Source organism: Polypterus senegalus, chromosome 14 (genome assembly GCF_016835505.1).
Source record: "Polypterus senegalus isolate Bchr_013 chromosome 14, ASM1683550v1, whole genome shotgun sequence".
Classification (NCBI taxonomy): domain Eukaryota; kingdom Metazoa; phylum Chordata; class Cladistia; order Polypteriformes; family Polypteridae; genus Polypterus; species Polypterus senegalus.
In genome coordinates, this window is record NC_053167.1 from 64,768,988 (window position 1) to 64,789,293 (window position 20,306).

The window sequence follows — 20,306 nt, forward strand, 5'->3', positions numbered from 1 at the left end:
AACCACTGTTCTGTGCTGGAGGTTGCTGTATTTGCACAGCAAGGATTATATTTGCATTCTTTTCATGAATTATAATCAATTTAATTTGCTTACCGGAGCCAGCAAAGGGAGAATCATTTCTCATTTATGTTTGCCTCATCTAGTTATGACCCTCTTCCATCACATTGTACCAAAATCAGTACCTCCAGCATGCCACAGTGAAGGTATGGGCTACATAAGTCCACTGTGACAAGAAGACTTTAATTGAGGACACAATGACTGGCTAGCTTTCGACACCAACAAAAGAATATGCGGTCACTATGGAGAAAATCATAATGGAGAACCAAAGAAGCAGGATGTAACATAGAGAACAATATATGGTTTAGCTATGGGTCAGTTGAATCCATTCTTCATGAACAACTAAGTATTAGCTAGGTCTGTCCATACTAAAAGCCCATAATATGGACTTCTGAAATGAAGCATCATTAGATCCAAAGCTCAAAGGAAAGCTTGATTTATTGAATTGATACTTGAAGAAATTTAGTAAACTTTTTATAACTGGGGATGAAACTTGAATAAATCACTATAAATCAAATATGTCCAAATGAAAACTGAAACAACAGCAACATGGGATTCTGCAACAGCAAAGAAATACAAAGTTAGCACTGGCAAGATCATGTGCTCCATTTGTTATGAAGCTGATGGTGGAGTAATTATTGATTGTAAGTGTTAAAAGACCCACATGATGTAAGTGGTCAATATGATTCAGATTTTCTTTGGTGTTTGAAGCAGTTAATAAGTGAACAGCAGTAAAACTGTTACATATCCCCATAGTGCTTCATGACAAAGGCTCTACTCACCCATGACTTACAAAAACTGCTATGTGAACCTGTGGATTCAAAGCCTACATTTTCTAGTCCCCATTCCCATGCAACTGCCACTTAAGAGCCACCACTTTGAGATGTATTATGGCAAAAATGAAAATGTCAAGTAAACTATACAAGAATAGATGCACAAGAAGGACAGAAAACTTTATCTAACTGGCACAGAAAAGCTTTATGAAAATTACACCAATGCAATAGTATCCACTGGAATTAAATTGAAACATTAATCTTTTCTTGCTCTTCTGCTGTTTCACGGAGATGTGTCAGACTCATAATTATGGTGTTGCTTCTCAATTGCCATTCAGGCAGGAAAATAGGTCAGCCTGTTAGAAGGCAGCAGCAATACGGTGTTGCAGTTAGTAGCATGGCTCTCTCATCGCATTTAGACTCTAGCTCAATTTGTGTCTGTAGTACAGGAGATCTTAACGATGTTTCATGTGTCTTTTCTCCCACAGTTGAACAACAAGCTCTAATATTAATTTCAGTTGTCATCTGGGATATGTGTGTATACTGTATCTTTTGATAGACTGACATCTGACAAAAATTGCTGAACAAAAAAAAAAAAAAAAAAAAAAACACACTATTGAGCTTTCACTCTACATTGATGCAAGCCTAGTTAAAACAAATACAGAATCAATACGTTATTGCAGTATGTGCTTAGAATCTGAATAGCAAACAGCACAAACATGGTTAAACAGAGACAAGAACACCGAAATTCTGTGCAGGAAACAGACTACTTTGTCTTAAAATAAATAAATGTTGCCTACTACCTGCTTTATTGCACAAGAATTATACAACTCGGAACCCATGGCATTAATCTTTATGTCCACAGTTTCCAACTGTTGGTTACTAGTCAAACTGGGAGACAGACCTAATTGCCCATGTAGCATTACAAATACAAATGTGAGGGAAAAACAGATTCCCAAAAATGCATCTGACCTAAGACACAACAATGTATCGAATGTCAAAGTTTCTTAATTAAAATACTAACAATGAATGTTTTTGCAAAGTAATCTACTTACCCGTAATTGCACGGTTATCCTGTTATTTTCAGATTCCTTGATGCGAAGCTGCCCTTGTAAGTGAGCTCGAGTTTCTTCAACTGACTTAAAAAGTTTACTAGCTATGTCAACATCATCCTGTAAGAAAGGATTTTTAAAATATACTTCTCAAAAAAATTAAAGGAACACTTTGAAAACACATCAGGGAACACAGTGGGAAAAGAATCATGCTGGATATCTATATTGATATGGACTGGGTAATGTGTTAGGATTGAAAGGATACCACATCGTTTGATGGAAATGAAAATTATCAACCTACAGAGGGCTAAACTCAGACACACAACCTGAAAATCAAAGTGAAAAAATGATGCTACAAGCTAGTCTATTTTGCCAACATTTCACTGCAGCAATTTCAAATTGTGCTCAGTAGTTTGTATGCCCCGCATGTGCTTGTTGTCAGGCTGGCATACAACGGTGCATGCTCCTAATGAGACGATGGATGGTGTCCCAAAACATAATAGAAGTGTTCTATTAGATTTAGGTCAGGCGAGTGTAGGGGCCAGTCAGTGGTATCAATTCCTTCATCCTCTAGGAACTGCCTGCATTCTCTCACCACATGAGACATTGTCGTGCACCAGGAGGAACCCAGGACCCACTGCACCACCAGCATAGGGTCCGAGAATGGGTCCAAGGATTTTATCCTGATACCTAATGTCGGTCAAGGTGCCGTTGTCTAGCCTTTAGAGGTCTGTGCGTCCCTCCATGGATATGCCTCCCCAGACCATCACTGACCCACCACCAAACCAGTCATGCTGAACGACGTTACAGGCAGCATAATATTCTCCATGGCTTCTCCAGACCCTTTCACTTCTGTCACATGTGCTCAGGGTGAACCTGCACTCATCTGTGAAAAGCACAGGGCGCCAGTGGTGGACCTGCCAATTCTGGTTTTCTATGGCAAATACCAATCGAGCTCCACAGTGCGGGCAGTGAGCAAAGGGCCCAGTAGAAGATGTCGGGCCCTTAGGCCACCCTCATGAAGTCTGTTTCTGATTGTTTGGTCAGAGACATTCACACTAGTGGCCTGCTGGAGGTCATTTTGTAGGGCTCTGGCAGTGCGCATCCTGTTTCTCCTTGCCCAAAGGAGCAGATACCGGTCCTGCTAATGGGTTAAGGACCTTCTACGGCCCTGCCCAGCTCTTTTAAAGCAACTCCCTGTCCCCTGGAATCTCCTCCATGCCCTTGAGACTGTGCTGGGAGACACAGCAAACCTTCTGGAAATGGCACATATTGATGTGCCATCCTGGAGAAGCTGGACTACCTGTGCAATCTCTGTAGGATCCAGGTATCGCCTCATGGTACCAGTAGTGACACTGAACGTAGCCAAACGTAAAACTAGTGAAAAACAGTCAGAAAAGATGAGGAGCGAAAAATGTCCGTGGCCTCCACCTGTTAATCCATTCCTGTTTAGGGGGTCGTCTCATTGTTGCCCCTCTACTGCACCTGTTGTTAATTTCATTAACACCAAAGCAGCTGAAACTGATTAACAGTTACTGCTACTTTGCTACTTAACTGACCAGATCAATACCCCAGAACTTTCATTGACTTGATGCTATACTCTAATTAAAAAAATGTTCCTTTAATTTTTTTCAGCCGTTTACATTTCTACATTTACATCATGTGTTGGTGTTGTAAAATTAAAACAACAAGGTAAAAATGATATAAAGGATTTGATGGAGCAGAACAAGGGTGTTTTGCATAATAATATGCATGAATGGGACAAGACAAATACTGTAGGGTGAAGAAGAAGTGTTGAAGAAGATGATGTGGATAGACATGATGGCGGATGACAAAGTGTTTTCCATCTTAGAAATTTCCAAGACTGTAGTACAACCTTATAAAAATGAAAGGACGACAATTTGCTCACCTTATCCTTCTTCCTAAGTTCTGTCAACTCCTCAATAACAATTAGCTTTTCCTGCATTTTTCTTTTTAAAACCTGTAAAATTTTTATAATAAAATATAATTACTAAAATATTTTAGTCATGCCTGGTTATATTATCTGAATCAAACTGTGTCAAAAATATAAATTAAGTATTCCATCCATCATCCAACCTGCTATATCCTAACTAGAGGGTCACAGGGATCTGCTGGAGTCAATCCCAGCCAACACAGGGCATAAAGCAGGAAACAAATCCCAGGCAGGGCACCAGCCCACTGCAGGACACACACACCAAGCACACACTAGGGACAATTTAGAATTGCCAATGCACCTAGCCTGCATGTCTTTGAACTGTGGGAGGAGACCAGAGCACCCGGAGGAAACCCACGCAGACACAGGGAGAACATGCAAACTCCACGCAGGGAGGACCTGGGAAGTGAACCCGGGTCTCCTAACTGCGAGGAAGCACTGCTCCACCGTGCCGCCCTACATTAAGTATTGTTTAGGATGATTATTGTTAAGTATTGGTGAACAATACAGTACAAATACTAAGTTACGCTTGGAAACTAATATTAATGTTACAACATGAACCAAAACATGAAACAGTTAATCTTTAAACAACCTAGGGGGCTTTGCACCATGCCATCTTTGCTCACCAACCCCAGGGCCGGCGCTATGTGCTAGCCACTTTGCAGTTCAGCCGCTGGCGTATGGGGATGCAGATGTACAATTTAAACAGATTGTTATTTTCATGGGAATTGTTACATATGCACAACAGAATTAACTATTTTACATTACAGCGAGTAATTAACCATATTAAAAAATAGGAAAACATAATAATTTGAAAGTAAATTATGTTTCATGTTGCGTTAAGAGTTATTCATTGCGTTATATGATTTTGATCTGTTTAGATTTGAAATTAACAAGCAAATACTTCTTAAACCTACACTTTTACTGTAAAACTTCAGTAAAAACAATTTTTTTAATTAAATTTTCATCAGTATCGCATTGAATTTTGATTTTGTGTTTGGACTTACATTGTGACAACTCAACGTACAACTGCGAGTGAATTTCGTTTCTTTCTCTCTAATAAATAAACTGACTTTTTTGATTGTTTGTCTCTGTGATTTGTTAATTGTCTTTGCAAAAGCTATTCTAACGGGAAACTGTTAACGTTTGAATACAAATGGCATATCAAGATCTCTTTTGGTGTCTAATGTTATTCATGTGAAATGTACTATATATGTACCTTTCTTGGATACATCCTTCTTTCAACAGTAATTCGGGCGGTGGAAGACCAGATGGTGTTAACAGTTGTAGATATTCTATAGGATATTGTAAGTTGATGTTTTCATCTTCCGCATGATCACCACCAACTGTTTCAGCACAGTCTATTGCTACACATTTAACCAATTTGCCGTGTAACCGACTAACAATTTTCGCATTAACTCATTTGACTACTTTTCTCGGTGTTAGGATTGCTCATGTACTCATTTCTTCTGTTTATAACCCTTTGGGATGAAATTCTTCAATAAGACTTGGACATAATAAGTCTTCTTTTATTGTGAACTTAAAGTGAGGAAAACGTAAAAATTTATAAGAGCTAAGACAGCAGGAACTGTGTCTGTCAAAAGCATTCACACGAATGAGAGGTGAGAGGGCTGTGTGCGTGGTTGAATATGGTTGAGAGGAGGGCTTGACTTGAAAAAATCTCATGGCCAAAGTCTCGTCTCGCAGGACTTGAAGTTATCTCTTTGAAAAATTCTCATCTCAGGATTTCCTTTTATAATAGAGAGATAATCTGCAAAGTCTATTTTAATAGCTAGGAAAAAACTCAACTTACTCACTCACTATGTTTTTTGGAGTATTTCATTTTAATACCTCTGGTTAAATCATTGCCTGTGGTCATTTTTTCAATATGAGTGGGGAATGAAGACTGAAAAATGAATTCTAGTGCATCCTTTCTTACCAGCATAGGCTGCATCTTGTATGATTTGACTGGAATACAAACAGAAAAGTATACAGGTACAGAGATAATACCACATAGTACGGGCTATAGTTTAGTGACAAGTAAAATGTAGAGTTTAATTGTAAAATCTGTTGAATAAGTAGAAAGGGACAATATGTTCTTACTTTATAATGCACCAGTTAGACCACATCTGGAATACCGTGCACAGTTCTGTTCACCATGCTACAAGAAAGGCACTGCAGCTGTGTAGAGAGCAGCAAAACAAGTGCATTCAACCCATAACTAAATGGAAAAATTGAATTTCTTAATCTGATATTTTTAGGGAATCAAATGCCTTTATTTTCAAAAATAAAAGCCTGCATGGTGATCAAATACAGGTCTTCAAAACTATCCAAGACACCAAAACAAATTTGGATATTGAGAATAAACTACTTGCTCAGACAAGTATAGCAGTAATCATTACAACTTAAAAGTATGTGGATGAGATATTGGGATAGCTTTGCTATTAGCTCATGGTCTCTACTCATTTTTCAGACCTCTGATGTTTTTCTCCTCACCACAGGCACAATTGTTTGGCTGAGACAAAATATGAAATGAAGAGGTGTCAAGTGAATTAACCCTAAACCACTTACAATGTGATCTTTTGAGAATGTAGGACCCTAAAACGGAGTGAAAAAGTATAAATGATTAATTATTGTATTTCTCTTTTGGTTTGTATTAATTATCTATAATAAATAATGCACCTTGAAGGAGTGTGAAAGTATTTTTATACTAATTAGTTACATATCCATTGTACCTAACCAGTAAAAGAGGCTACTTTATTTTAAATGGCTAATGAAAACCTACTTCAATACATAATGGTGAAAAGAAGCAAAAGGGGGAAAAAAAACCCACAGTTAAACTCACCATGTTTTCATTTTCGGTTTCAGACAGTTTCTTAAGGAGTACATCAATGTGCTTTTCAGCTTGCAGATAGGTTTTCTTATAGAGAAATTAATAATGTAAAACTTTAGATTTCATTAAAATCAAGAGCTATACACCAACAAGATCGCTAACTTTAGTCAGACAAAATCATATAGTATTTAACAACTCTACTCTATCCAGGAATGATTTATGCAAGTTTTCTTATAATCAGTAATAACTGATTCAGAAAAGAAAATAACTTAAGATATTAATTTAATTACTAATCTGATTCAGCAATGTTTTATCACATGGATTAAAATTCATTACTAATTTTTTTCAGCGCACTGAAGAACTTTCAGCAAACTTTTCGCAAGTCAGACTACTTAAAGGCCAATCTTGAAAGAGCATGTTGACATCTATTTGACATAACAGCCACATCATCAGTCATAGCAGTTGTTTTTGTCAATTTCAAAGCAAAATAGTTCATTTTTTCACTGATAACATTTGCAATCCTGATTATCTGATCATAAAATTCATACATAATAACTAGCAAGAATATTTTTCTTGGTGAATTTTAAAATACATTACACATTATGTCTGTGGAGCTTAGCAACTATAGCAGGTAATTAGAAATAATGGGAAATGGCAGACCCGCCAGTTCTGTGCAGGACTTTGAATAATAAAGCCAATAAATTCAATAACTTGCTGAATTAATATGTTAAAATGATCCACTTACACAGACACATGGCCTAGGATGAACGGTTTGTCATTTTTACAATGATGTTGGACATCAAGATTAAAATAGAAAAATACTGTTTTAAATCCTGAGACAAACAAAGGATAATCAGTTGATATTTATTGACATCTCAGCATTTATTTATGATCAAACTTCGCTATTTAATAAAATTAAATTAATACTGAAAGAAACTTCTCCGAATTAATTTGTACCGCAGTTCTGTCATGAATTTCAAAACATAAAAAAGGTGCATTTTTGTATAAAACAGCCAACAAACTAAAGTGTATGGGCTCGGTATTTCACATATTTATTTTAAATTAAGCAAATACAAAACACCTTGCAGAGGAAACCCTCAAGTGCTACTCTAAAAGGCAATCAACTGTAGTATCAATATACAGTATATATCAATATATATTTGCTTTAAGATCTTCTGTAACTTATTTCCCAACTATTTATACTATTCTTAGGTAAAAGCAAAGTTCTTCTCCATGATGAAAAATAATGCAAGTCTTTCTGGGACAATCTGGGGGAGAAAAAAGTGGAAAACCCTAATTTTTCAAAGCTTAACAGATCCTAATAGTTGTAGGAACAAAGTGTAAACAAATCAGTTTACAGTTAAGCTCATATACTTTTAGAGTCTTCATATATAATTCAAATAAAAATGTCTTTTAAATGTTAACAAGACAATAATTATTTACACTCATACTCACTTCTTGGCTCTGCATATCTTTTAGTAATTGCTGCAGCGTTTTATTTAAAGTTTTAAACTTCTCTAACTTCTCAAGCAAAATTTTTTTCTGTCTTGACATTCTTGTTATATCAGAAGACGAAAGAACTACATCCTAAAAAAAACATAAAAATAAATAAAAATTCCTTACGTTAATCACAAATCAAAGGGCAAGATTCTTAGCAAGGACAACTAACACAAACTTACACAAATAAAAGAATCTACTGTATTTAATAATAAAAAAATGAAAGTATTTGGCTGTGATGTGTGCATTATAGAGATGAAATTGATCTGATATTGTGATGACACGAAAGAACAGTTTCACAGGTTCGAGTGTGACCCTTGTCTCTTGTATGAGCCTGAGCGAGTTGTTGTGCTCAGAATGTTAAAAATATACAGTACAAGTAGTACACACTACATATGTTAATAGAAAAGGCTAATTAATAAAAGTGTGCTTGTATATTTAGAGGTGAATCACATACAATTACTATGCACAAATCAATACCTATTAAATTTTAAAGGTTTTTTTTTTTTTAAATATGATATGATGTGATATAATCTCACAAAATCATGACCTGAAGGAGTTTTAATTTTTAGAACTGTTTTTGGAATTATTACTCCATTTGCCATGATGACTAAGCTTGAAAAGACTCATAAATTCCACAGAGAACCCTAGCACAGGGATATTGTATTAGCTAAGAAGGAATGGAGCCCTGCCCAAAGTGACTTAACATCCTTATGTCAAGGTACTATTTAACACCAGTTGGGCAGACCTGGAAGCTCCAAATACAAAGTGAGTGAGCAGCAAATAAACCTAATAGCTATCTGGGAAGTATTTTAAATTCTACCCATAGAATATTTTCCTCTTTTGGTGAAGGTCAGGGAAATGACAGTCTGAATTGTACCATGCTAAAGGAAATCATCAATTTCGATGCAAGGAAATGTGACCACAAAACTTGGATTTTTCACTAGCCTGTACCAGACGGGTGTTCGGATCTGACAAAAATAAAGACAGCAATTGTTGAATTTAAACAAGATCTGGCAAGCTGTTTGATGATTCAGGGCTAGTAGGTAGAATGTTGCTTTGTCAGAGTTTCAGTAAAATTAGGGAAAACTCACAATGACAGAGTTTGTGAGACCATTTTGAGGTATTTCTTAACCACCTGGTTATATATACCCTTCTAAGCAGAATACTGTGGATGAAAAGGTAACTCTGAAACTGCACGACTCTGAAGGGTTACTTGATTCTGGGAGAAATTATTAAAATACAGAATAACACAGTGAACTCCTGGCTTATGAGCAACCCCAAAATGGCATGAGTGTTAGGGGAAATTTTGGCAGCTACAGTGTAACAGAAATGCTCAACTCACTATGAGGAGCTGTGGTGTTATGGGTCCACAGCTCGTTCAGCAAAGGCCGTTTTTTTAATTAAATAATCACCACACTCGCGGCGGCTTAGTGAGTGGGCGTGGTGGCCATAGCAAGCCACGGGGCGATCTGCGGTGTGGGCGTTTTTTTACCGAGTGCACAGGTGAGGGACAGCCCACATCTGTGATTGTTCCCGTGGTTAATGTGCTGCAGCTGCTGTGGCCCCTAGCTGTTTAAAATAAGCGTGAGTCGGTTGGGAGAAGGATCAGGAAAGAACGAGAGAAAGGAAAAGAGGACGGAGGTTACAGGGAGAGAGGAAGCAAGGCGGTGCAAGAGAGAGACAGACACGTGGAGCGTGTGGGCGAGCGAACGAGTGCTCGAGGGCAGCTGCATGGAAGCTGGGTGTTAGGCCGACGCCCAGGAGTCATAGTTGAACTGGTAACAGGAGTGACCAGGGAAAGGTGACTGGCCGCGGAAGGCCGGAAAGGCAGCGGGAGTCGGGAGGCTTGGTGGAGGAGTCCCCAACGTGAGCGACCTGGCCATTGGTGGGAACCAAGTCTCGGGACTGGGATGAGTGCCAGACCGAAGCCTGGGATCAGGAGGTCTCCAGTCTCGTTTGGACGTGATATGAAAAGGGGCAGCTACAGAGAGCGTCTCGCCTGCTGCAAAGCCCAACTGGGAGAAGCAGGTGACACGCTAACCGAAAAGAAGCACCGAGCCTTGGCATTGTTGGTTTTAAAAACTGCTTCCTGAATGAACGTTTTAACCTCGTTTTTAAAAGGGTTGTTTTTCTATTGCTTTTACCTCCACGTTTGACTTTTAATGGATTATTCATTGAACTTTGGATCACTGCACTATTTTTGTTGATTATTTTAATAAAAAGCACTATGCACATTTGAACCATCCCCTTGCTCAAATGTTGTCTCACTGTCTAGCTCACCTCGGTTATATCTATCAACAGTGTTGGGTTCAAGGGCTCCTGATCAACAATGGAAGCATGGAGCAGAACCTACATCGTCACAGGAGCCAGATTAGGTGGTACTAGAGTAGATGGTACAAACTGGAGATTTAGCAGTACGCTAAATAAAAAGTTGTTAGGAGTCATATCTATAAAACAACTTTGGGTACAGCAATTATTGTCAGGAAAAAATTACGTGCTATTTGCACATTTTAACCTGCCAACAGCACAGACCTTATCACAAATGTCACAGGAATAAAAAACTACTTTTGATACGTGATTCATTTTCTCTCTTTGTGGATCTCCAGCTGCAAATATATATATATATATATATATATATATATATATATACACACACACACACACACATACACACACCACACATTTACAACAGCAAAATAAAATAATACCACTAGCACCATTACATATAAAATAAATGTTGCATATTATAAACCTATATTAATGTACAGTAGCAAGTAATTCCTATTAGAGATACTTAAGCTCATAAACAGTATATTAGGTACAGTGAAAAATTCCCTTGACAGCCCTTTAGCATCTTATTTAAAATGCAGAAATTTAAAATTTGTCTTTTATTAATTTGTTGTGTAACTTTAGATATGGTGTGATTAATATATAAAGTTCCACCCTATAACCATAAAACATTTTTCTCAGTTGAGCAATAGATGACCCGTGTCTTCAAAATTCTGACCCCCCTCCTCCTAAAAAACCTATTTCAGCTAAGGATTCTGAAGTACAAACTGGTCACTGTAGGCATCTGCTATGAAATCCATATGAATTTCCCACCTACATGTTTAGTTTATAAGAGCTAAAACAGCAGAATATAGGGCAACAAAAAGATGGGAAAAAAAACAAACTTTAAATACATTAAATAACAGCAGGGAATTTCTTCTGGGGTTGAGAAGTCAATAAACTTACATTGGAAATGCCAGTAAAAGAGTCCTTGAAGGAAACTAGCTGAACTTCTGCAGAATTAGCGGCAATTTCAACTTCGATCAGCAATTTTAGTAAACCACTCTTATTGAAGTCATTACCCTCTTTCTCTAGCCTAGAATTAGATAAATCAATATTAAATATGCATGTAAAATATAACTGATAGAGAAGACTATGTAATCCATTCACAAAAATTAAACCAATAAAAACATGTGCTTCACTAAAAATCTTACACTTCATTCCTAGTTCACTATTAAAAAATAAGAATCTCTTTACAAAATTTAAAATAATATTTACTCATGCTAGTTATTATTAATGCTAATTTCAATAGAGAGGCTTCCTTGTAGATTATATGCCTGCATTTATTAACACTTATCTAATGCCTATATTTATATGAAATGTAAGTAACAAACTTATTTTTTCAGATTGCTTACTAAAAATTTGATAGAAAAATAAAAGATATGACTAATTAATTAAAATATAGCACTGGCTCAGTTTTTCAGACTAGTAATGAACAACAGAAGAGCCTTTGACAGATTTCACTTCTAAGACATCCATAACTGATCCAGATTAAAACAAACCAAAATTACAGCTATGGCAAGTACAAATAACTGGCAACTGATAACAGTGACATAAACTAAAAGTTATTTTTTTTAAATATCATGTGGTTATATTTAAAGGAATTTGGCATCAACAACATAATAAGAATTGTGAGCATACATAAGATAATATTCTTATACGTGTTTATTCTAGTTCAGGGTAGTGGAGGTTAGAGCCTAACCTAGCAGGACTGGATGCTAGCTAGGAGTCCATCTCAGTGTTCAATGTCAAAAGTAAAGGGGATAATGCATAAAATAAAGATTCTAAATTAATAAAATATACATCAAAGAATTAAAAGAGTAAAATTTCACAAGATGTTTACCTGCCTGGTTCTGGACTTTGCAACATATCAGCATTTTCTTGCGGAATGCCTTCATTTTTGACAGAATGAGTTACTTGTCTTTCCACAGGGGCTTCTGGCTCTTGTTCTGATAATGTGGCCAATTTGCTCTCTGAAACCTTAAAAGAAAAATCCACTCATTTACAACATACATTTTATACATAGGTACGCATGCATACATACATACATACATAAATAAATAAATACAGACTAAGCAAATTGCATTATGATTTGCAGCATCACTGGACAAATTTATTGGTATCATAAAGTCTGTTGTTGAGCACTTATTAATTAAGTAAAAAGGCTGTGGGATATCAGCAAGACCACTCTACAAAGAAAATGTAGAATTCTTACAGTATATCATCTTATTCATAGTAGCTTTCTAGTTTAAGAGAATTTTAGCTATTAATTTGTAAAATAAAATCTAATTTCTTACATTAACGTTAATTTTTTTCACAAATCATACTATAATCTAAAAGGTTGAGGGACATCTTAGTATATATAATTCTCAAGTTCTCAAATTGTGAAACTAAATATATAATAAGACATAAAAGAAAAATCTTACTTGATTCTCAAGACCGTGATGTTCATTTTCAAAGCTATCAATTTGCAAATGGTGCATGCAGTTATCCTCAAGGCCAAAGTTACCTATTTCGATCACAGGCTTTTCTGTTTGTGTGGGAATTGAGGGTCTTGGGGTTGGACACTTTTAAAGAGAGGAAAATAGATAAATATCCTCAAAAATACCTTTTATCATTGCCATTTTACAAGAGTACACAGTTCATTTAAAACAGTACTTACTAAGAAGCACAAATCTACAGTGCCTTGCAACAGTATTCAATCACTTGACAAATTCTCCAGTTTTACTGAAAAACAATTCTAACAATTAAATTTTGTGCTCTGAGAAAGAAAAAAAAAAAAAGGAACAAAAAAGGCAATATTTGGTTTGCGTAAGCATGTCGCCTTTGTGTTTTGGAAGCTAAAGCCTAAGGAGGACATAACTGCATTACAATGGGTTTTCAACAGTGAATCATTAAAACAACTGCCACGTTTGCTAAATAAAATCCTCAAGTTCAGGCTGTGAATCTGAAGGGCAGCTATGGAAATGAAGGATAAAGAGTATTCAAAAGAATGTACAGATAAAAAAAGCATACATGCATAAATTAGGAAAACAGCACAAAACAGTAAAGGTTTGAACATCCCAGTGGATGCTGATCTGATCATGAGGAACTGAAAACTACACGAAAACACCCAATGTTGCCTAAAAAGCTTCCCCTTAAAAAGGTGACTTGTAAGTGAAGCTACAGACAGGCCTACAATCACTCCAAATTAGTGGTAAAATTTAGTATTGGTGATTGGATTAAAGGTGCATCAGCCAACAGCTTTGTAGGACACTGGCCCATATGGGGGGCTAGCATAAAAGAAGCCATTATTCAGAAAGACTTGCATGCAAACCACGTCTGCAGTATGCAGTAAAATATGAGAGGGACCCAGCTGTGAACTGCTAAAAGGTTCAGAAGTGAGATCGTCCATGATAAGGGCTTCTAGATGAACTTCAAAGAGATATTTGCAGCACAAATCTAACACATCCCACACCTTAAAACTGTCTTACCTATAGTGAATTATGGTGGTAGTAACATTATGATGTGGGGCAGGCTTTTTATCATCATAAACTGAGCATCTAATGACTGTTATAAAGTAATAAAATGCTGCAGGAGAAAATGTTTTGGTCTGCAGAAAAGCTGAAATTTGGGAAAAACGTAATCTTTTAGCGGGACAAAATCCCAAACACAAAGCCATAGTAACCTCGAGTATCTCAGGGATATAGAATTGAATGTCTTTCAATAGACCACTTAAAGGCATTAGTTGGAAATAAAATTTTGTGCAAAGTACAGTTGGTACCCATTTCATAAACACCCTTCATACACATCAGAGAAGACCAGGATTACGGTCACCCACTCTACATTGCCATGAATAGACTTTTTCTGTTTATCTTAAATGTATTTACTCTATACACATTACCAATTGACTGCATTACTAAAAAAAAGATACAGAAAGCTGGTCGGTTAAACTAGCTATAGCCCATCATACGAAAGGGAAAAAGCAAGTGGGTTCGAGTAAATACACTGTTTTACTTAAGACTGCTATTAAGTTTCCTCTTAGCAATTGGAAAATTTTTGTATTTTCCCAGGTGAGCTCTTTAAGCATTCACTTAGAATATCAGATAGCAGACCACACAGATACCAGCTGGTTAAATACATTTATTTTCATCATAAAACTTCTTTTGATTAATTGGCAGCAGGAAACTACAGGCCAACGTGCTGTCAAAAGAAACCTGATTGCACCATGCACAACTCACAAATCATACTCGCACTTGCAGTCCTGCTTTCCCATGCTGTCATCAATTAACAAATAGACAATGACCACCCATAACTACTGCCATGGTCCAGACTGAACTTTACTGTCACTCATGCTGCCATTACACAATGCCAGTAACTCTGCAGCACCTGCTCACTGTCATCACTTTTTTGAATGGCATTCACACTTGACTGAGAAGGTGGCTAAAGTTCCACTATTACTTCACTACAGAAAAATCTGGTTTAGTTAATGGAGTAGAAATGTGGACACCCTCCAGAGTCCTGCCCACCCACTCCTGGGTCAAGATAAGGTAAGGGCATGTATAAACAGATTGAGAAGAATTTGTTTCAGTTTGACCCTGTGTTGTACTGCACTGTCTTTTGGAAGACTCGCATTATAATCTCAGTTTACCACTCCTGCTATTGTAAGACAAACAGAGATAAGTGAGCACCTGCTGAAGTAATGTCGTTTTGTTCTAGAGAATTCCAATGGCATGTGTAATAGCACCAGGCCTTTTGCTGACAGATTATTACATCAACAGATTGACCTGGGCTTTTATATACATGTCTAGAACAGCACAGTATTAAAATTAAACTTTTGGTTGTTTTTTTTTCCTTAAAATAAATTTGGGGTAGGTAAAGAAAATGTGTTACTTTAATAATGAGGCATTTATTTAAACATCCAACACTCACCTTAATAAAAGGATAAGTGTCTGTCTGTCAGTGCATCCTTCCAGTTGCTATGTCTCTGTCATTCTAATATATGGTGTATCACAAACATTAACGGTGCTTTTATGAATCCCATGGCATATAAACAGACACATATGCATTGTATGGTGCACTGTTGACATTAACACCAAAGTCTACATTGAATATTTAGATTTGAACCCATCTTAGATGGGTAGCACAACTAGTACAAGAATAATTCATTGTGATTAGAAAATAGGTATTGACAGTCTTTTTAAAGTCACAGCACATAGGCAGGACAAATCACTTGAATGTGAAAATTTCATTAAAGTTTAACTGAAATATTTTGAAGACTGGAAGTCATTTCTTATGTGTTGTTGCACAGTTTGCATAATATAATGAAAACTTTGTGATGATATTACTGTATGATTTATGCAGGATCGACAGATATTTCAACAGCGAGAAAGGAAAAGTGGTTTACCTTCTATGACTATAAGGCTAGCATTTAGTGGAGTGTTTGGGATTAGTATAATATATTTTAAACCTTTAAAAACCCATGGGCAATTAAAACTAAATAAAAAAATATTCCATCCTCACTGCACAATTAGTTTGCTGTCTTATCTTTTTAATTAATGCTTTCATTTATGGGCTTCAGTTTCCCACCCAACCGTCAAATGTAAAGCATATACCCTTCATAAAAAAGTTTTCAATCACAGAGAGTCAAATGTTAATGGTTAATTTTAGAAATCATTTATTTTTTGATGCCCTTCTGCAAGTTAAGCAACACTTATTTATTATTATCATCTCTATTACCCTGGTGTTAATCATTGAAACAAACCACATACATATCACCTAATATATTCAAAGTTATTGTCTGCTTTTTTATTTATATTTTTTTCATTTTTTTATTACTATTTAATTTAATATTGTTTCTTTGTACCAGTGTGCTGCTGCTGGATTATGTTAATTTCCCCTTGGGATTAATAAAGTATCTATCTATCTATCTATCTATCTAATGTAATTTTACCTACTCCCATTCAAGTTGAAGTTAACAAACTGAACTTATCTAGAACTGAAAAAAACTAGAATTAAATAGAATCTAGAATTGAAAAAATGGTTACCTTCCATTGTTTTTTATTGCTTACTCCATCCCTAACAACTGTCTTCTTTGCATTTTTTTTAGTAACTGTTTCTGGATCTCTGACAGACACTGTAACTTGGTGAGCTTTCTGTAAGAGAAATAATTGCAAAAGTTAAAAATAGGTCTTCGAAATTATTCATCAAAAAAATTATACATTTTTTATTATTTTTATATTAATATTTGAAAAAACAGCTAAAGACCATCAGTGCTTAAATGTATCTTAAAAACCTTCCAAGGGGAGACAGAAACTGCATGCATTTCTTTATTTTAAAAAGCCTTGTAGAGCAGCATGCTGCATAATATCTATATCTCTCTATATATATATACTGTATATATCATATATATATATATATATATATATAAGAGAGAGAGATATAGATAGATAGATATATATATATATATATATATATATATATATATATATATATATATATATATATATATATATATATATCTAAACGTTCAACCTGGCAAAGCAGTTATTTTAGTAAACCAACAATTAACCTGTACTGTATAAACTAAAAGGACTGCAAAAATAATCAAGAGTTAAGGCAATTGTATACCATATATTTTAACTGCAGCTACTTCAGTTGCTTTATTCATTTACAGTATATTATAAAAAATTATAGAAATTTGGATTTGTATGTAATAGTTAAGTCTAATAATTCTATATACAATTATTGAAAACTTCAATTCCTTTTTTCCATATTACTTTCCATCCATTCTGAATCTATTTATTCCATTTCAGATTCACTGAGAACCAATATACGATCTCACAATCACACAGTTACCGTGTAATCAGTCATTTACTTTATACTAATAAAACATAAATTCATCTATTTACTAAACCATGCAAACAAATGCTTGTGATGTTAATACACCATTATTTTGACAGAAAGGCAAACAAAATGGATAAAGAAAAAAATGAAAAACTACTGCTAAAATTATGATGTGTACTGTTTATGCACATTCAAATAATGATTTAATATTGTCACACAGTAAATATTTCCTTCTAAAATATGATGAACAAACAAATGATTTAAGCATGCCTGGTCCTAAAATGAAATGTTATTCTGAGTTGCATAAGTCAGAAATGTTTATATTCCAATTATGCCAAAGTACTCTGTGGGTCTACTCTAGTTCATTTAGATTAAATAAAATAATTTGTTTCAATTATTTTTAATGAGAATTTCATGCTGTTACAAAATCCAGCACTAGCATATTATGTCATTTGTGCTATAAACTAATCAAAGTTGTAAAAAAAATAAATGAATCCTAAACTCATTTTCTTGCATATAATTCCAACAAACATAATGAGTGCAAGTAAGTCAAATACTACACATAGGCCTTGTTCAGGTTAAACACAAATGCAACTTTCTGCTACACCGTACAGTCTCTACTATACAACGCTCACCTTCATTGCAGCAGGCAACTGGTTGCCTTCTTGCACACTATCAGATTTTTCTGCAGGCACATCAAAAAAGGAAGAGCACCAAGTCTTCATTCTGAGGAAGTAAATGTACTTTTTGTTAACATCCTTTTTAATCAAAGTAATTTTAATGTAGTGCTTGCCTTAAGCAGGTAAAGCATTAAACTAGTTTTTTGACTCGCTCTCCTAAGAGATTCGATTTCAAATAAGGCAGGAGTGAAGCATAAAACAAGCAAATCACTAAGTTGTAATAAAAATGAAAACTCTATGCATTTAATAATACAGTATAGAACTGTATAATTGAAACACAAACTTGTTAACCACCATGGGCACTGCTATAAACTCTTCTTAAAATAACAAAATAAGGATGAAATAAAATAAAGTAACATGCATAGATATTTCTGCTACAACATACTTTCTGGCAATACACAGCACAGCAATTAATACACATAAACGAAAGTCTCAACTCTCCGTAAATATGTTAAAAAACATTCCTACATATACAATTAAATTTAATATTAACTGAAATTATATTAACTGAAAGATTATGCGCATGCTGTTTATTTATAAACCTATTTAGTACCAATAGACCTTTTACATTTTTATTAGGAGTATTATTTTAATACACTGCATACCAATTATCACATCAAAACTGGTATGACCCTAAGGCTGCTAAGGATTTTCAAGGGTTCTGAGACGGCTCCAGTTTTAAGGGGGTTCTCAATATTCCTAATACTCACAGTTAATGGGTAAAACATTCTAGCAGCACGATTATATTATACGTAAGGGAAAAAACGATTTCGTGATTCGAGTGATGCTTTGTGAAAGTTTTACCAACAGCCTCATCTACTGATTGGCTCCTTTGTTTTAAGTCCTAAATACTCTCTGATGTGGTACAATCTGGAAGCACGTCAGACATTCAGCATTTAATGCAGAGTTTGTAAACCGTAACTTGATTTAGCTAATTAAAAACAAAACGGCCAACGGTACTTGGATTATAGTATGACAGGAATACATACAGTTCTCCGCAAGCGAACAAAACTTTCGATGCGTCTAAATACGTGGACAAAAATCAAAATTAAAAAATGCAATTGTTGCACACTGACAGACATGCTTATCAAGCATTTAACATAAACACTACAGCTTTATGAGATGAATATGATGCAATATATAAAGTAACCCAAGAGTACGTTTTGTTTAGTATCAATATAAATACTGCACAATGACTAAATAGATTTATATAAATAAAAAAGAAGCAGCGAAAATAATCTGGATTATACCTGCTCGCGCAGGTCCTGATTATCATTGCAGATCGAACAGAACAGAATCCATTTCGAAACTAAAATTCGCCAAACTAAACCTCTTCAAATCATAAGCCATCAAAACCATTCAGTACTAAACGCTGCAATGTGCCAGTGTCTTCTTCCGGTTAATTGAGAGGAACCTCACGAGCTGATTGGTTAGTCTTTTAACCAACGCCGCAAATTCTTATGTTTAATTCGTCACGTTGAACGTAGAGCGGAAAATTATACACCCCACAGCAGTTGCTATGTGTTGCTAAGACGCCTTCCTCAATCTGCAGCCGCTTTCTTCGGCGGTATTTGCTTAATCTGCTTTCAGTGCCCGCTTTTTCGCCTTAGGTTCGCGGGGGAAAGTTGTGAACTGACGATTCATGGTGTAAAGATAAACCACACGGCTGTCCGTATGGAAGCTTATGTTGATGGATGAATTTTTGTGTGTGTGTAGGTTGTGTGCTCCTAGGCAAGTACCGCAACTCCAAATTCGTCAACCTCTTGCTGCTCCTTTGGCACTGTTTTATTAAGACAGTGCCATCAAATCGCACCAGCTTATAAAGAATTCACTGAGCTAACCGATTTACATTAATTAACGATATTGAGCATCCTGGCCCTTAAAATGATATCCTTGGCTCGGCGAAAATCTGATCTTCCACAAAATGATCACACCACACAGTACGTGCAACTCACATATACATTCTGTCCACCCAAAGTTATTTTGCCTATAGATTATGTATTAATGGGATCCAGACCTTCACACTTTTGTGCCATTTATTTTATGTTTTTTCTTCTCCGAGTGTCCCAGGATTTATATACTATATATATACTGTATGTATTTATATATATATATATATATATATATATATATATATATATATATATATATATATATATATATATATATATATATAACTGCTCAAAAAATTAAAGGAACACTTTGAAAACACATCAGATCTCAATGGGAAAAAGAAATCCTCCTGGATATCTATACTGATATAGACTGGGTAATGTGTTAGGAACGAAAGGATGGCACATCGTT

The 20,306-nt window shown here is 35.5% G+C and overlaps 1 protein-coding gene across 4 annotated transcripts in view; it reads right to left on the reverse strand.

Annotated features, from left to right (window-relative positions):
- Window positions 1-19,384, reverse strand: part of LOC120514986 (protein BCAP-like) — a 77,855-nt gene extending 58,471 nt beyond the window's left edge. For 2 of the 4 annotated variants that reach the window (XM_039735658.1, XM_039735655.1), the window contains exons 1-10: window positions 19,253-19,384; window positions 17,958-18,048; window positions 16,524-16,631; window positions 12,924-13,064; window positions 12,341-12,477; window positions 11,404-11,533; window positions 8,125-8,256; window positions 6,682-6,756; window positions 3,792-3,863; window positions 1,886-2,002 (exon numbers count right to left, since the gene is read on the reverse strand). In XM_039735658.1, coding sequence (XP_039591592.1) covers window positions 1,886-2,002; window positions 3,792-3,863; window positions 6,682-6,756; window positions 8,125-8,256; window positions 11,404-11,533; window positions 12,341-12,477; window positions 12,924-13,064; window positions 16,524-16,631; window positions 17,958-18,048; window positions 19,253-19,278 — 1,029 coding nt within the window. In that variant the 5' untranslated portion in view covers window positions 19,279-19,384. Of the gene's footprint in view, window positions 1-1,885; window positions 2,003-3,791; window positions 3,864-6,681; window positions 6,757-8,124; window positions 8,257-11,403; window positions 11,534-12,340; window positions 12,478-12,923; window positions 13,065-16,523; window positions 16,632-17,957; window positions 18,049-18,607; window positions 18,630-18,712; window positions 18,733-19,252 lie in introns of those variants that run through there. The other 2 variants (XM_039735656.1, XM_039735657.1) reach the window with 2 other exon arrangements.
- Between the last annotated feature and the right edge of the window lie 922 nt (window positions 19,385-20,306).